The sequence below is a fragment of the Stigmatopora argus genome, chromosome 1, assembly GCF_051989625.1.
Source record: "Stigmatopora argus isolate UIUO_Sarg chromosome 1, RoL_Sarg_1.0, whole genome shotgun sequence".
NCBI classification, from domain to species: Eukaryota; Metazoa; Chordata; class Actinopteri; order Syngnathiformes; family Syngnathidae; genus Stigmatopora; species Stigmatopora argus.
The window spans coordinates 18,731,952-18,750,868 of NC_135387.1; the positions used below are offsets into that span (position 1 = coordinate 18,731,952).

The window sequence follows — 18,917 nt, forward strand, 5'->3', positions numbered from 1 at the left end:
GTAATGGCAACAAGACTACATAAGTGAATGCAGTACTAATCTTGTATTATGTGTGCAGCAGCAGTTACAAGGAACATGTTGCAGAAAGGGATTTATTTTATTCTGAGTTTAATACAGTTATCGCGTGTTGGCCGGAGCTGTTGCGGAATTGTTTCCGTCATAGTACTGATAGACTACTGAGGGCGTTAGCTTATAAGGTGGCCTTATCAACTGTGATTACATCCACTTTCCGAGGAAGTAGAACGTGTCTGTTTTTCACCCACACCCCTCAATACAGTAAAAAGCTCATTCTAAGTGACCTAATTGTGGGCATCCCAAGGCATATTTGTGGAATCATATTGTCTCAGGAGAAGTGTATGTTACATGACCTAGGCTTGTAAATTCATCGTGTAAATTCTCAGTATTTGGAAGAAACAGTTTGTAGATAATAAATTGCTTTCAGCTAAGAACAAAAAAACACATGCATGTCATTTTTTGTTTAACGTTGGAAAGATATAGCTCTACTTTTCAATCTAACGATAATTATCTCATCTCATCTACAAATATGTTAAGGAATCAGTGAGGAGGCGTAGTCAAAAATATCCTCATTTTATTTTAGAAAACTGAGCCGCTCGCACAAACACACCACACAGTCATGTTGCTCTTTGATTGAACCAATAAAAAACACAATACAAAACACAAGACAGTCATATCGGCAAAGCAGCTCTTTTGATTCTTTTCCGAGAGAGACAACTAAACAAGCAAACCCACAAGGAAAGTCAATACACAAACACCAAATGCATGTTGTTTCAAGGGTGCATTGTTTGGAATTTTAGCCAGTTAATCAGATTAATGTCAGAAAAAATAAATACGACCAGAATTAACACACTTTCAACATGCTAAGATTCTAACTAGGCATCACATGTGACGCCGACAAAAAAAACGATATAAGTACAATATGCAATCTTGAGGATTTTAGGTTGAGCTTCTTAGCTAAACTACCATGAAAATATATGAACGTATAAAATAAGCATCTTCGCAATGTTCCTTCTTATCGGTAAGAGCGGCAACAGGTTGTTGCTTTAAAAAATGCTAATGCATCGCCAGGTTACTCTCCATCTATGGTTGTTGTAAACATGCAAGGTGCATGATTGCACTGTGCAGGCGGCTGACTGGACCGAAAAAGAGGAGCAAGTTTACTGATCCAGGTTTAAACGCCAATGTTGTTTGTTTCTAGGCCCCAGACCTGCGTACGTCCACAAGCTAACAGGGCAACCAAGGCACTGAGGTGGCATCACGCTGGCCCAGAGAACAAACCCAGGAAAACAGAAGTAACGGTTTCTTGAAATGAAGTTAATACCACCACAATTTCTTGTGGATGATGAGCAGCGTCAGAAGAGTGAAAGTAACAATGTGCCATGACAGCAACCAAAAAAAAAAGAAACAACTTGGGGCTCAATTATTTTAAGTTTGCAAAAAGAATTGCAAACTTCATGGTAAGCTATTTAACTAACCGGGCGAAACAAGGATATCCTCTACCAAAATTGCCCTGCAGATCATTTTGCGTGATTCTGAAAGCAGAAGATGATTGATGAAGATGTGATGGAGCTATTAAGAGTGCACAATTTGAGGAACCAAACTTGAAAGAATTGTGGTGGTGGTGGACCTTTGGTCTTCAGGGACCACATTGGGAAGGCAGGTGCAAACGACACCGCAATGTGTAACCACGCTGGAGTGGTGCAGGCAAAATGAGAGGCGACGGGCAGAACGGTTCTGTTCCGCTCGTGTAAACATTTCGGATATACCAGAGACAAAAATGATCACAAAATATGGTTAATTCAGCAATGCAATTTTGGAGGATTTACATCATTTAAGGGCAGATTTGGGGTAATCCCACAACTCATTAAACTCTGCATTTCCTTGTATCCGGGCCACAGTTTGCCTCTCTGAGAGCAGCTTTATAGGTGTACTTTCTAAACACAATGCTACGCAAAATGGTAGAATACCATACATCCAATTGTTTTGGACTCAGGTTCAAGTTTAATCATACAAAAGATGGTTTTTATGCACTTGATGTCATCCCCCCCCAAAAAGTAACAGATTTATTTCTGTGATTATGTCATTCTTTGGTCTTCCACTAACACTTCAGGTTCCATCACTCAGGAAATGAATTTTGGGTTGAACACAATCAGATGACATAAAGTGCAAAATCCTTTTTTGAATACTACATTACTACTCCGCACCAGTCATACAGCTGTTGCATGACCAATGTGTTACAGTGATTGAACAACCCAAAATCTTTCTTCTCAGTGTATCAAGTCCTCCAAGGGAAATTAAAAGCGGGGGGAGAAAAGAGAATAAGAATTTTAAAAGAAAATTCAGATACCAGAAGGCAATGATTGCCAAATGATCAGACACAAACGTGAAAAGGGTCAATGGTAAAAAGGTGTCTGGCAAAAATAAAACTCTCATCGCTTTCCTGTCCAATCAGAAGCTGCGACCGTCCACGTCACTACCTTCACAGTCGCAGGCAAAGGCAACTGTCTGTGACGAAAGATGCTAGTCAACCTAATGTTCAATCTACATCATGAAGAGGTTTGACCTTCTAGAATGCAAAAAGTGGCGACCGGTATAAAGGAGTATTTGGAGCCACCCTGAAAAGGAAGAAAAAAAATCATATTAGAGAAAGTAACGATATATTAAGAAGAATAGTTATGTCAAGTGTTTTAAAAAAAATTGTGTGCCATGAAAAAGAAGGCCGCAGAGGCTTGAAATATACTGTACAAAAATGTGCAGGGATAGGCTCCAGCACCCCCCAATGAATGAATAAATCAGCTATTTTGCTCTCTCAGAATGGGATAAATAATATGTATGATTGGATAAAGTAGTTAAAAGATCATGCAAATATAATTATGTACACATATAATTGGAAAAAATATTAATTAATAACAGAATCATACATTTAAATAATTTGCAACATAAGATAAAGGTTAAGATAAATAACTAACTGGGTCACCTTTTAAATGACTATAGCCTACATATTCAACTTTGTTTACTTTATCTGCTTGACAACTGAGCATTCCACCAGAGAATTTTAAAAATCAAATTTGTGCAGAAATATTTACCCATCCCTGATTCGGAATACAACACCATTAAAAAGGACTTATTCCTGCAATGGGAACATTCCAGTTTTGCAGTAACAAAGCGAACAATAGCAACACATAGGAATGTGTTACGTACATATTGACATTAGGATTAAAAAAAAGTATGTTCTTGTAAAATCGCATAGTTTTAATAGCTCTGGCACATCCACATTGTCATATGTTTAATTGACATGGGTTTGGGTAATATAGATAAGTCTCTAGAGAGGCTCATACAGCTGCATTTATGCTAGTGGAGAAGTTCTGACATTTTTCTGTGAGTATTTTTACTTTTGTTCCAGTGTGGCCCTGTTAATGCTCTGTAGAAGTAACCCAAGAAGTTTATTAAACAGATGACTTCAGTACCTCTTAAGCTTGCAACTCGTTATGTGGTGGAGCTGCCTCGTCGCTCCAGGAATCTGCTCCAAAAAAGAGAAAAAGGGCATATAGCTTGTTTATCTTTGACAAAAGAGAAAAATGTCACCAAAACACGCAACCAGTGTCACATAAAAGTTGTAAAAAATGAAGAAAACATCATTTGGAAATTGATATTTAGCAAGTTGTGTCGACAAAGGCATCACGTTCGCATTGTTTTATATTTGAATCACTCACACTTGTGTTTGACGCACAAAGTCTGCAAAATGTTGATCTCTGGCACACAACTCGATGATCCTTAGGCGCTCCTGGATCTCCTGCCACAGGTCAACCAACAGTCAGTGATAAAAGTCAGAAGCTCTTACAGACAGTGCCACTATGTCTAACAAATAACACTATAGTTTACTTTTGTCTCTCATTGTTCCATGTCGCTTAAGGAATAAATTATGTTCAATTTAGGAATTTGTGTATGACGGTTGTATCGTGTGTACCCTCAGTGTAAACATTTGTAGCTAAAGTGTAGGCATTCCCTTTAGATTGGGCACTCGGACCTGTGGTGTAAATCAAGCCTATGCAGTTGACTTAGAGAATAAAAAGATCTGAGGTGGCACACAAACTGCAATCAAGATGTTAAGATGAAACCCACTTCTTTGCTGAGTGCCATGTTTTGGTAGATGTGTCGGACCTCATCGCTACTGAGCTCGTTTGATGTGGCAGTGGGGCTGCTGTACTGTGGTAGGTTGTCGTCATAGCGGCGATAATATTGAGTCGTGACGTGGTCGCTCTCAAACATGGGGTTAAATTTTGTGGCACGTTCCAGGGTGGGTACACTTTCACATTGTCTGTAACACAGAATAACATTCAGTCATTCATTTCCAACACAGCTTCTTTGTCAGTGTCACTATTTTTGTTGTTTTCTTGGTTATAGATATACACAAATACCTCGCCGTTTCGCGCTTCAATTTTCGCAGCTTCACTACATCGTGGATTTTTTTCTGGGGAAGTTTTGTTTAATTAAAAAAAAAAAAAAAAGTTCACACAAATTTGAAAATCCACGCTGAAACTCGTAACCAGAAGCCACTCTTGCTACCAGTACTCAGCACTTTTTTTATAGGGGTGACCCTACTTCGCGGTTTTTCGATTATCGCGGCCATGTCTGGTCCACATTAACCACGATAATCGAGGTATTACTGTATTATCATTTGAAACTGACACAGTGTTACTGAAGCTTATCCTAGCTCCGCTTTTGGAGGCATCTTTATGTCGTGGTACAATGTTATGATCTTTATGATTTGGGATCGGGGGGCCCGGTCATAGGATATGTTCCGCCAGTAAATCATAGAGTCACTGCTACGCTAACCTCAGAGGGTCCTCCATGTCTTCGGTGTCATATTGTTCGCGCAGGGTCCTGGCCAAGAAGAAGATAATCCCAGCAGCCACAGCAAGGAACCCTGCAACTGAGGCGATGGCAATTCCAACCACCAGTGGTTCAGAGACGTACTCCTCGCAATGTTCGCCACGATACCACCAGTTTTCTCCTACGCGACACCTGCGGTTATTAAACAGGGCGGTTTTGGATTATCCATTTTAGTAAATACCACTTTTTCGTTCACCTTTTTCTGATATATGTATTTAATATGTAAAAAAATATACTAAAAATGAATACATTTTACCTGCAGATGGCGCCCTTGCCCGAAATGATGTCACATTTGCCATCATTGAGGCAGAAGTCTTCCTGCACATCACAGATACTCTGACATGGCAAGCCGTCCACGCTGAGATATCCGGCGTCGCAGACACACTCAGCCTCGCCAGACCACCGATTGACCATACACTGAGAGAAAGCATTACATGCTTGGAACTTACAGGGATCTGCTTTGTCCCCTGAAAGAAATAATGAAAGATTCCCTTAGAGCACAGGTGTCAAAGTGGCAGCCCGGGGGCCATATTTGGGCTGCCACTTCTTTTTGTACGGCCAGCAAAAGTGAAGATTACAGATGAAGAAAAATCTAATATTAATAACAGACAAATGTTTAAAAGATGCAAAAAAAGAGAAATATTTCATCTTTTACATTTTTAAAAAATAGATTTGGGGGGGAAGTCTAAAAGACAAAACATTTAGGATTTTATTTCCACTTTTTTATTCATTTTTTTTTTTGAAAATCTAAAATTTCAAAAAATATATAGGAAAAATAAAATAAATCCCTTATAGCTTTGTGGAATAACAAATTTAAAAAAGAAAGAAAAGGTTTAATTGGGTTGTTATCCATTTGAAAAGATAAATTTTAATTCAGAGTTTTGAATGTAAAAAGTTGGTGTTTTTTAGCATTTTAGAATATACAGTGCATTTTCAATTAATCAACCTTTTTATTTTACAGCATTCAATAATTCTCTTCAAAAGCTATTGACCAGGATTTTTTTTACTTCAAATACTTTGCCAATGGTATTAATTCAATACGGCAGCAGTGGAAGTTAAAAAATAAAAAGTCAATTTCGACAAAGTACCAAGAAGACAATAAACTAACATTATTTTTCAAAAGTAGGAAGTGAAAGCAAAAAGTAAAAAAAAAAAAAATAATATTAATGTTAAATGAAATACTCAAGTTATGTGTAGATACCAGAAATATTGACATATGAACAGTAACAAAGAGCTAAACCGAGGTCAAAACGATGGCAGCTGACCAGGACTCTGGGCCATTCACGTTCCTCTCAGACAGATTAACGGCACTGTATTTGTCTTGACTGCAGTGATTGCATGTCAAGAGTCTTTGCACACAGTAACGCAAAGCCAACTAGTCTTCCTAATAAATGAAGCATGTCCCAGTGGAGGTAAGAGTACTATTATACACACAATACATGATTGGGCTGATAGTGGATCTCATTTTTGTAAGCTACAATAGCAGTTCACATCGGGAATATAACTTTACACGGTCTGAAAAACTCAATTTGGAGGGGATGACTGGTTTGAAGATGACTATGTAAAGAAGAAAAGAAATGCTGTTACACTTTTATAAATTAAATTGTACAAAAGTCTACCAACAGTATATTTGGGTTAATTATCTACATAGAGCCAAATGTGTACTGCCTCATGAAGACTATTAAATTTATTACAGGGGACAAGTTATATTGCTGAAAATTGTTAGATTACACAGAGGCTAATTTACCTAATCAAGACCATTCAAAAATTGAAGTTTTGGCCACATTCTTTCTTCAATTCAAGATATGTTGTGTGAAGCAATGTCAATGGATTTAGCTATAGAAATGCGAGTTCAAACAAGTGAGCAAGAAGGACATTGACCTACCTGATTCAACGTCCAGTGAGTACTTGTCAATAGCCAGGTTCATGGTTTGATAGGCAGTGTTAGCAAAGTCCTCAAGGATGAGGAAGACAACGTTGGCAACACCTTTGGAAACTGGCCTCCCAAATCTCATACGGCTATTGACCACAATACTGCCATTTCTGAAGTTGAGGATCTCCAAGTTCTGGAAGTTGTTTAGGTTGGACTGCAGGTATGGAACTAGCTGAAATACACAGAAAAAAACAAGTCACTTAAAAAATGTCATTCTCACGTCAAATTTTTACTCTCACTCAATACTTACCAGTTGTAGAAATCGTTGCTCCAGTGCTTTGTATTCAGGGGAGCTCTTGTTGAAAAGGTCCATGGAGAACGCCATGTTGGTCACACGAAGTCTGAAGAACACCGTCAGGGCTTGAATAGGTCTAGTTGGCATTGCAATCGCATCCAACTCTGAGCCCTGCGCCCCACTCGAATAGCCACTGCTGTCACTTTCCGTTACCATGCTGGACTGCTGAAACACGTCAAGGCTAACGTCAATGCCCGTCACTTCAGAGACATTGTGCTTGACTGCCATTATTTCAGTTGCCTCTGTACTTTTAGTGATTTCTGGAAGTATAACTGTTGCTGTTTTAAGGACTTCCAAATTTGTCCTCAAAATATCATCTTCTGAAGGACTTTTTTTCTTGCTAACTTGTGAAGACAGTGTGCTGAATAAATCATGTTCTTCATGATTGGCGTGCTCAGGGTTGAGTAAGTCCTCGTCTTCAGGTACCGAGTCTGACACTCGAGTGAATGGTGAATCTTTTTCAGGTGAAAGAGCAATAGAGTTAGTGTCTGAACTAAGAGGAGAAAAGGTAACAACAGGAGTAGTGGCAGCAGTCGTTGTGACAACTAAAATTTCGTCAATGGCAAGGTCTTCTTCAAGGCTGACAACGACTGGCGTTTTTGGTTGTGAGAACGTGATCAGTTGCTCCTCCAATACTTCAACCTCGTCATGGTGGGTATTTGGAAGTGGCAAATTGGGAACTCCGAGGGCTAACTCCTGTGTGGTCGGGCCAGGCTCTTGAGTAGGAATTATTCCTTTGTCTCTTGATTCTGCTGCAGTTTTAATATTTTTGTGCAAAATTGAAGATGTGACTTCTGTGGTCCCTTCCACATCCGGTGTAAAACCTAATTTGTGTTGATTGCGTTGATCCAGCGTCATGTAAGGCTCCTCATAGAGGCCAGATGCCTCCACTGTCTGCACCGACAACTCGACTGTCAAGGTGCCTTTGGGTGAAAACACGGGCAGATCAGTGGTAAAGAACCGAGGGTTTGTGCTGATGTGTGGTGTAAATAAAACCTGGTCCAAGAATGGGTTCTCTGTGCCTCCAAATGGTTTAGATTCTTCAAATATAGAATGTGCGTGTAAAGGTGTAGAAGAGGTGGACCTCAAATCCATAACATCCTCCTGTTTGTTGGTTATTGACTGACCAAGAAACTCCCCTACTTCTTGGATTCCGTCATCCTCGTCTATCTCTTCAAGATCTGGTGGTGGCAGGATCTCCAGGTGGCTTTCACCATAAAAGCTAACTTCCAGTTCCCAAGGCTGAATGACTCCATCCTGCCCTCCTCCTGAGAAACCAGAGCCAGATCCATAATCCCTAATGACCTCAAGGCCGTTCGGATTTTTCTGAGCTGTCAATTGCAAAAACACATGAAGAGTATATCAATCCTGTGTAGCCATGTATAGCGAGGTTGTAGTTGAAGTATTTGGATTAAAATGATCCAAGATTTTTGTTCAGAACCATAAACTCACAGTTTCCAATGCTTGGCCTCTGGCTTGGAATCCTCTCGGGGGTCGATGAAAGTGTTGTGGTCTCATCAACCGTGAAAACATCATTTTCGCTCACAGCTTCACTCTTTGTTTCTTTCTTCAAGTCAAATGAGTCTAAAAGGAAGTCATCTTTCTTCAGAAAAGTATCCCTGTTCTCCGTCTCCTGATTTGGTGGTCGCTCTGCAGCAAGGACGTTATCCTGTTCAAAGTGATTATCATGAATTAATCATCAGGAAGGAAGATGGATGTACCCATATGTTTTGTGCATTTAGAGGTAACTCACCATGTTTTCATAAAAGTCAGCTGGTCGACTAGTTGGATTGCCTGGAGATAACAAATTCTCATCTGTAGGACAGAGGGGACAAAATTAAAAAAAAATGTGAGTCTAGTCACTTGCTTGGCAACTCTTCTATTTTTGATAAAGTTAAAAAAAAAGAAAATGGTGGCGAGTTATTCATCCAATTACCGTTCTCCAGCAACAGCAGATCAGAGTTGGTGCCCAGGCTGCTGTTGGGAAGGAAGTCGTCTTTATGAAGAGCTTCTGTGATGTAGTTCCGGAAGTCGGTGATGGTGTAAACAACTGTTGGCTCTTCGGCAGCGTCTGGGTAGCTCTTTTCCACTAGATTGTTCTGCAGCGTGATGAAATCCATCATGGTGTCGGAGATACCATCACTGTCCACCGCCAAAGTAATGGCATAGTGAACATGAACCACCAGACCCCTAAAAGGTAAAGAATGAAATGGCAAAAAATATTGAAGGCTATTATTTTACTACCCCATATCTCACTATCTACAGTTGCTTTCATCTTGCAAGTATAAATGTGTAAAATACAAAAGGATGCAGACTCACCGTTCAAGGTCCTTTTGAGGTCTGACAACAATTATAATAAATAAATGTAAAAAACACAAGAAAATTAGAGGAATTTTCTTTTTTAAACAAGTCTGTTAACAATGAGTTCATCATAACAAATCTCTACCTGAATTCAATGACGAAGACATTCTTGAAGCCTGGGAGTTTCTCAAAAGCTTCTCTAACCTGGATGTAAATTGCAGGAAGCAAGAATTGTTTTGGTTGCGTATTTATGGGAAAAAAAACTTTTGATGAAGAAAAATGATAATCCATTAGCATTGAGACTGTTAAGATTTATCAAAAATTCAACCCATAGATCATAATGATCTCGCGTCAGCCTACCCTGTGGGTGAAGCGCCGAACTAGTTGAAGGTATTGAACGCTACTTGGGTCTCTCAGGGCACCGTTGTAGGATTCCTCTCTTAAGGTAATGCTCAGTTCCACCATTTGGTCCTTCAGAGGCCGTAGGAAGGTGTCATCGATTTCATTATGAAACTGAATGTGCGAAAATGTAAAAGGTTAGTGCAATTCAATAAATTTGGGATCTGAGACGTAATGACTCACTGAGTTCTCCTGGTCTTCAAAGGGGCTATCGGCCTTCCCGGGTGGGTCTGTGACATCTGGGAAGTTGCCATTGTTGTATTCCACAATGTATGTTGTGGTGGCTTGCACAATGTTCCTTGGTGTTGTCGCATCTTTGGTACCACTCTCCACAGTGGCTTTAACAACTTGGAATGGGGGATCAGTATGCATTTTTTCTGCCATCACTACATCGGGAAAGATAAACTGGTCTTCATCAGGGATAACCTCTGCAGGAGTTGTCTGGACAGAATCTTCAGGGTCATCATCCTCAGAGGAGACATCCGTTCCAAGATCTTCCCCTAGAACATCTTCCCCAACTTCAGAAAAAAAATCTGCACTGTCAGATTCAGAAGGAGAACTCAGCGTGGGCATTTCTGATGGCTGTACTTCATCTGGTTCTTCCTGAAGCTCCTCGTTTACTTCTGATTCCTCTGAGCCAGTCCCTGGCACGATTTCCTCTGAACTTTCCAGAAAAATAACTGGACTTGCATCCTCATCTGACTTGTGATGTGACTTATCCATGTTGTCTTCAATTACCCTTATTACAATTTCAGGTTCAAAATCTTCTGACCTGGCTCCTTCCGTGAAGTGAGTCGTGTCATCTCTTGACTCCAAAGAATCACCCACAATATCAGTTCCCATCGGTTTTACTTCTGAGAGGTCTGTTTCCTCCTTAGGCTTCAAATCAATTGAAAGTTGCACTTCTTCCACATTTTCTAGGACAATCGCTACCTCTGTAGGTATAATGGGTGGTTCAGTTGGATGTTCATCTGGTACTTCTGTAGCTTCAACAGGACCCTCCTCTTGTGCCTCATCAACTGATTTGACAAAGTCATTCGTAGCCACCGATGGCTCTTCCGTGTTTGTGGCACCATCCACAATTTCAGTTGGATATTGTGTAAAATCATTTTCGTTTTCCAAATGCGTTTCTTCACTCAACATGTCTGGTTGAAATGCGACGGAAAAAATGTCCTCCATTAAAGCTGTGACCCCTGCACTACTATCCTCTTGTGTGACCTGCGTAGGCTTAGCGATAAGCTTGACAATAGAATCAAGAGGAACCTTAGTGGTTTTGTCAGAGTGACCTGCCACGTTGGAGCCACAGCCTGCAGCCTCGTCTGGGACTGCCACGACAACAGAGTCATAGGTCAACTCCACAGGAGTCTTTGTTATTTCTGCCTCAAGGACTTCTTCGTGTACAGAGGGCGAGGGTGTCCAAGCAGGGGCCTCTTGACTATGCGAAGGTGTTTCTTTAACTGCAATATTCCAAGAGTAAAACAAAATATACATATATTTTAAAACTGATGAGCTGATGATTCAACAGACCTAAATCAAGAACTTTCCCTCGGACAATGGAAGTAGGACCGACCTGGCTCTTCATGCAAACATGACACGATGACAACATGCTTAGTTTGGTTATGCAGTGAGTACCCACATGTATATCACCCTTACCACAGACCACTTTTATCAAACTCGGATTTTACGGGTCATCAGGCGCCAGGTATTGTTATGACCCTGATACTCGCTGAGCAGAACGCTCAGGAAAAACTCAGCTGGCGGTCCACTATTGACCAGGCTGTAGCTTGTAATTAGGCTTAATGAGCTATTCTGGACACGGGGTGCATGTGTTCTGGCACCAGTTGCTTGCTTCTGCGCGTGGGGTGTGTGCAAGTTGACTGACAACAGCTGCTCCTCGTCAATTTCAATCCTGCATGCACCTATTTATCCCTTGCTCTTTCTACATGTCATCATGTGGTGATTTCCAATTTGACACCACAAGATCACCAATCACAGCAGATGACCACCAGTGACCACAAATCCATATATCCATGTATTCAGTTAATCAAGTTTCGCAGCGTGTGCCCTACGACTGACTGGCGACCAGTCTAGGGATGTAGTCTGCCTTTCGCCCGAAGACAGCTGGGTTAGGGTCCAGCAACACCCGCAACCCTCTCGAGGATGGGCGGTATGGAAGTTGAATGAATGAATGAAAGTTTCACTGCTATGAAGCTGGAATCCTGCAAAGTCGATGCTGTCTGTCGCCATCCCCCCCCCATTTCCTAACGATTGCCTCATTAAAGCAGTCACAACGGTGACTAAACTGAAATGTTTCAATTTGAAACTAGCTTAATCAAAAAGGACAGTTGTCACAATTGACAGTGCAAAATCCTCCTTCCCCAAGTATACTTTTAGTCAATTATAGGCCAATATATATACATATATACAAAAAAACATTGCCTTTTTGTAATGCCGTGTTTACAGCGCATTCGCAAAATAACCACGAAACCATCGTTTTTGTAAAACATAAGCCTTGAAATCAGTTGGTGATGTGAACACAAGAACACCTTATTACAGTATTCGTGTTTTTTGTTTGGATTGCTTGAGGAAAAAGAAAATAAAGCATTACTATGAAAGTTTGCGCTTCCCCAAAAACCAGAGAATATGAACGGTAGCAATGGGAGGAAACCAGCGGCAGAAAATTTTAGCTAACGTGACATCATGACATTTTTTGCAAAGAGCCCATTGCCAAAGAATCAGTGACTTACTGTAGTATCTACTAAGGTTGCATCATATACGTCAGAAAAAACAAACTGTAGGACGAGTTTAAAGTTTGGGATTTCCTTTACGTCTAGCAAAATACCTAGAATTCCCTTCTTATGAATGAATGTTATCCCAACTGAATTGCAATCACTGCGGCCACCTCAAAACAGGTGTACCAAGAAAACTGTCTTTTTTCAAGTGCCAAGTCTATTATCCAAATACAGATCAAGTGAAAATGAATTTTAGTATAAATTGCTTTCACCTCCTCCCCACACAACAAGTGCAGGCTTTTCACTTGTTGAAGATCGAAATAGTTTTCTTTGTCTCTGCCTTGAAAAACTAGTCCATGCTCGTGACCTCTGGCCTGGATTATCGTAATTCTCTTTTAGCAGGCTGCTCTATCAAATCTCCGTCAAGAACCCTGTTGCTCCTTAATGTTATGGCACGAGGATTGACTCAAACAAGAGGAGTTATTTTCCACTTTCTCTTGACCACTTTGCTTTTTCCAATCGAATATGGTTATTGACTCAACATTGATGAACCTCGAATGACATCTTAAAAAGCTCTTAAGAGTGCGGATTTGTTACCAGATGCAGCATTGCTTTTCCACAAAACTCAGTTTGAACTGATGTCCTTTTATTGTTATTTTCTGCATCAAGTAAAACATGAGTGCCCGTTAAGGCCCCAACATGGCATTCGGCTAGTTGTACCCAGAGTGTGAACCAAATTAGATAAATGGGCATTTACCTATGCTGGTTTTACAGCCTGGAACAAACTGCAAATTGTTGCGATTGCTCAAGATTTAAAACCTTTCTAAAAGGTTACAAACAGCTTTTTTCAGACGGTGCAAATCTGTCTGATAACTACCTACTACTAGCATTTAATATGAACCTATTCAGAAGTATTTTTTTTGCCTGTAGTAAACTGTCTAGGGCTGCCTTGCTTGGCAATATCACTCTTAGAAATGAGCTTTTAATCTCAGTGATGCTTATCTAGTTGAATAAAGGATTTAATTGATTGATTGAAATGGTCAGGTACGGTTATATATACTAGCAAGATCTTTTGGTGCCTCACACTTTTATGGGTAGAGGGGTTGCTGACAGAGGAGACATTTTCCCAAAGACCCCTGTTCACACCAGTTTAACATATAACTATCGTGCACTCCTTGATGCAATAAGAATTATTTTCTTTTTCATCTTTCAACCAAATTATTTATGAACTGATTGCTGGAGAGGAACTTAACTTTGTTAAAATGTGATTTCATTCAGTAGTCATCCACACAATACTGCAAGCATACATGAACGTCAGATTTACTATATGTATATGTCACAATTATATCAGAGCTGTTAATAAGCTCAAAGCTAAGGTTAGATGAGGTAATTGTTTTAGTATGACTCTTTTATTGGCCCACAGGTCCCCAAATGTTACATTAAATAACATGTTATTTGTAAATAACATATTTTTGGGGACCCCAGGCCCAGGTTCGCACAGAGTATTAAACTTTCTAAATTCAGATTCACTGTTACTACATACTAATTAAATTGTGAAAATAGACCAATTCACTTGACAAGAGTTCCTTGTGTGAAGTCATCGTCTAGTTTTTGTCCAGAAGGCAGAAACTCTCCCACTATTCATGAGCAGCTAAGATAGTTCTTTCGACTCAGATTTGTCCTTGGTTAACCCTCAGATAAGCTGTCATAGGCCTAGACAGCCAAGCCCATCACTCTTCCTTGATCAGCATCTGTTCATAAGTATATGCTGAAATGTATGCCTCTTACAACTCTTTTTCACTCGTTCCCGTTTATAACGAGTTAAAAAAAAAATCACAGTTAAAAGCATTCATAACTTTTTTCTTCTTCTTTTCTCTGCTTGTTTCTATAACTCTTTATAACCAATGGTAATACTTTGGCTATTTCTTTCCCCTCAATACAATGAAACTGATTTGGATCTTGTCAAAAGTTTTCAATTTTACTATTCATTTTGCCTTTATCACCTTTTTCTAATCAAATTTGCGGATGTGGATCTACTCGATATGTAACGTGCCCCCAATGTGACAGCTCTTGCAACATTATCACCATGTCACTACAGGCTTCTAATCCAATAAAATATGCTCTTCCCATCTCCACACGTTTAGCTCCACACAACTGTCCACCTGACCATTGCAATATTGTATCGTTTTTTCCCCATCTAAGAATACATCAGTTTCTGAACAGCTGACTCCAATAAAGCCATCTACACATCCATTCTGTACCGCTTATCCTGTTCAGGGTCACAGTTGAGCTGGAGACTATCCCAGCTTACTTTGGCCAAGGACTGGCAAACAGTCTGGACTCCTTGCTAGTGAATCCCATCGTATATGTAAGTGACACACAACCCTTCACAATAAATAGTCTTCAACGAACTTCATTTGCATTTTTTGGGAAAGTGAGATGAGGCAATTCTTTACCTGGCTGGGCGTTGCTCAAAAGTCCTTTGCCTGGAATCCCTGGCAAATTCTCGGAACTGCAAGATACAAAAACAAAATAAAACAAGAGAAAACTAACCTTTTATGATAGGAGAAGGCCAACACTTAACACAGCAATTTACGCCAAGCAACGGGACAGAACACAAGCATCACTGAAGTTAACACTGAAACATGAGGCTAATGAAATCCCTTTTTTATTCCAAGTAGTTTTGTCTTGCTTTGCAGCTATTGTACAGCAGTAGCATAGTATACTATAAAAATATAGTATAATAATAATAATAATAATAATAATAATAATAATAATAATAATAATAATAATAATAATAATAATAGTAATAATAATAATAATAATAATAATAATAATAATGGTAATAAAAGAGAGACCATGAAAAGGTACCGCCTGCCATTTCTTATTAATTGGTACATTGAGGCCTACCTGCACATAGGTGGGCCTGAGCTGATGGGAACACTGCAGCACGTAAGGAAACACAACACACTTTTTGTCAACAAAACATCAAGGTTTGTGACGTGTGAAGCTTGCATCCATCTTTCGGACTTAAGATATGATAAACCTATATTGTCAGCCATAGTGCTTCTCAAATTTAGATTTTGGGGTTAAGCATCAACCAATCTGAATGCTCTTTCTGTACCATTGGCAAGAAAACTTGTCAACCAGAATCCAAAAGTCAAGCTTGAAAAATAAAAATTGAATCTCATTATTAATTGGATAACACTGATGGCTATCAGTGCCAAATGAGCTAATCGTGAGATATGTTGCTTGCAATCATATTATGCAATATCCATCACAGTGACAATTTCAAAATAATCCTATTAGTCAGACAGTCTATTGTAGTGTCCATGAGCAGAGCCTGATAAAGTTCTCATAATGCTGTCACATTGATTTTGTTTGCTATGCTTACGGTGTGATAGTTGAAAGCAAACACACATTAGTTTTACTGTCAATCTACAGCAAAAACCAACATGAAAAGTAAATCGCTTTGCCAAAACACTGTTTGATCTAAGAGAATGGAAAATAGCTCCCATCCATAGAATGTTCAAAGTCAACTCCCCCATAAATCACTGAGGATACTTTTGGCAGTCATGTATTTCTTACTCGATGCTATGAACAGGTATCTTTCAATAAATTAGAATATCATTCAAATCATGTTTATTTTAGTAGCTGATTTCAAAAACTCATGTTACAACGAGTCATCAATCATATGATGAAAGGTCAGCATACTCATTGGCTGAATTTGATTAATGGTCAAGATCAGATCATTTCTGGCGCACGGCCTCAAATAAGCAAGGTAACCTGCCTCAACGCTTTCAAACTGCCCCACAGATTGTCTTTCTTTTTACATGAGCAGTTTTTCATGTCATACTGTCTAATGTATGGATGGGATTCTCAGACAGCACTTTGTTCCAAAAATGATTCAAAAATATAGAATATGGTGCACCTACATTTGTGAGGCACAATAAACTATCCAAATAAAAGGACATATTGACACTGTCTACATGTCTGAAATGCAATCTTTGAAATATAATATACAAATAAATTCTATCCCATTGAAAGCATCAAATAATGCAAATGGATCAACAATAATGTGACACTGACCTGCTCATGGGTGCCGCCATCCCAACTCTCTGAAAGAGGCATTAAAAGAAGCTTGTCACACGTTACATACTAGACCAACCTAAAACTTGATTGTGTCCAACCATAATGGTTACTCACGCTCCTAATGAGGCTGAGGTGCACCTCCGATTCACTGAAGAACTTGCCAATCTCCTTTACGTTAATGGAGCCATTCATACAGCGGCTCACCCAGTCCCGGTACTGATCACGTTCTGGCAACTGGTCCCAGAATATCTTGAAGGCCTCCCAGACCGTCTCCTGACACACTGGAATATACAGCAAAAAGTTCTAGAAAGTTCTAAAGTATCAAAACTTTTTTTCTTCGGGAGCCTTTTAAAAATAAAGAATATCTAACCATGCAAGGGCCAACGTGAAATCTTTCCACTTTCCACAAGTTAAAAAAAAGCGGGTTTCAAAATGTATTTTAAGTGTTAACTCTTTGGCTGACATTGACCGCGATAGACGTCCAATCCATTTTGACTGGGAGGGCTGATAGAGATCAAGCAATTCAGTCAAATTGTGTTGGAAGTCTATCACCATCAGTGGGAGTTAGATAAGATAACTCAATGCTTTCATCGTTGAAATAAATTTGATATCTATAACTGTCAATAGAAGTGACTGAGTTAAGGGCTATAAGCAACAAAATAATCCAAAGGTATGAAGATATTACAAAATATTTATACTTTGATTTAAACTACCAAAAACAATTTTAAGTAGGTTTTTACATTTGTTTTAACATGTCAGGTTTTGACCCGTCAACTAATGAAGAAGCACTGCATCTAATGTTAAAACTGAGAAGCGTATTGTAGGCTGAAATGAGGCTTCTTGTGCGAGCCATATTCAATGATATTTTCATCATTTGCTGCTGGCCTAATGCAAATTGGGCAGCTGGCCAGACTTGGCTCCCGGGCCGTACTTTAGACACCACTATTTTAGACCAGCAACACCAACACGTTCCCGTTAAGTACTAAGTCATCCCTAAGGACATTGTGATTTCCTGGCAGTGTTGCTGGGAAGTTTGGCAGTGAATCATCACTACCAGTTAGTTCTCCCAGTCAAAATGGATTGGAGTCTGTGATCGCCCAAAAATTAATAATAACACGGTTAAAGGTATTTCATAAGTATCCATCTGCAGCCATCACCCAAGAAGTAGGTCTTAGTTTCAAAAAGTTTGGTAAACCCCATTACCGTTGAGCAAAGTTGGATTTTTCTTTCAGGAAATTAAAAATTCTAAAAATCACAAAATGGAGATTGGCGGTGAATGCTCGCGAGTCAGCGCCATTGATCATTGGCTGTCAGCCTCTCCCAGTCAAAATAGATTGGACGTCTAGTGTCGCTAATGGCAGCCAATGAGCTAAATGAGTGCCCAATCAAGAGTTAAGCTTTTAGCGCTCTGTGACATCTGACCTCACTGCCATCGGTTGCCTTTAATGATGCCAGACGTAGTTTTTAAGCCGGTAAGTGGGTTAAGAGAGCAGCTACATGCAATTTAAGCGCAAATCCAGGGATATAGGTATATAAGAAACTGTACATCAAATCAATATAACAAACCTCTTAGGTGAAAGTAGTTGAGATGGTTGGAAACGGCCTGGTCTAATGTCTCCTGACTGCAAAGTTTCACTCCGTTGGGAAACATGAGATTCCTTTTCCTGCGAGTCATAGCCCCATGATGCTTCATCAGAAGCTGCACATCTTCAGATCCATCACCTTAGGGTGGCAAGGAGAAGCGAGTTGACCAAAACAGATGAGCGAGAACCATTCCGCGGGAAGAGACTGACCTGACTCCATGTCCACACAGCCAGATAGAAGCAGTAGCCCCAACGTCCATAGCCACAACCCGCGACGCTTTCCCGCCATGTCAAACCCAATGCCGCAGCTCACGTCCCCAGCTCATGTGGAACGTCCCTCACAGTTCCCCAGACGCCGTTTGGTGACAAGCTGGAGGGACGAAGCTCACCGGGTGGCTTTGTCTCAGGTGAGCAGATGGAAGCTTTAATCCTATTTGTTAAGCTGTTGGGGTGGATGAGTGTTAGCGGGCAGACGTTATTTACTTGACCCGGCCAGCTTCCTCAATTTGTTTCTCATGTTACATTACCCGGTAGTCAAATTAAGCTGGATCCTGTCTTGTCTTTATTTTATATATTTTATTCTTTGCTGTATTTACTGTGAATAATATAAGATGTATTATTTGCATTACACTGCCTAAAAAAGTGCATCTTTTGTAATGGAAAAATGGTTA

General features: G+C 39.8%; 1 protein-coding gene across 2 annotated transcripts; it reads right to left on the reverse strand.

The window, feature by feature from the left end:
• Positions 1-569: 569 nt before the first annotated feature.
• LOC144078254 (interphotoreceptor matrix proteoglycan 2-like) lies at positions 570-18,637 on the reverse strand. Of its 2 annotated transcripts, none has more exons than XM_077606391.1 (21): positions 18,457-18,637; positions 18,230-18,385; positions 16,778-16,944; positions 16,661-16,689; positions 15,482-15,514; positions 15,028-15,083; positions 10,023-11,296; positions 9,801-9,953; positions 9,586-9,644; positions 9,459-9,479; positions 9,076-9,329; positions 8,893-8,954; positions 8,592-8,808; positions 7,095-8,470; positions 6,797-7,016; positions 5,168-5,378; positions 4,855-5,043; positions 4,180-4,336; positions 3,732-3,811; positions 3,486-3,538; positions 570-2,633 (listed from the first exon to the last, which is right to left on the reverse strand). In XM_077606391.1, the coding sequence occupies exons 1-20, from the start codon at positions 18,533-18,535 to the stop codon at positions 3,505-3,507; spliced, it is 4,827 nt and encodes a 1,608-aa protein (XP_077462517.1). In that variant the 5' UTR covers positions 18,536-18,637; the 3' UTR covers positions 570-2,633; positions 3,486-3,504. The 2 variants fall into 2 exon arrangements, with proteins under 2 accessions (XP_077462517.1, XP_077462516.1); XM_077606390.1 differs by having other exon boundaries at positions 4,141-4,336.
• Between the last annotated feature and the right edge of the window lie 280 nt (positions 18,638-18,917).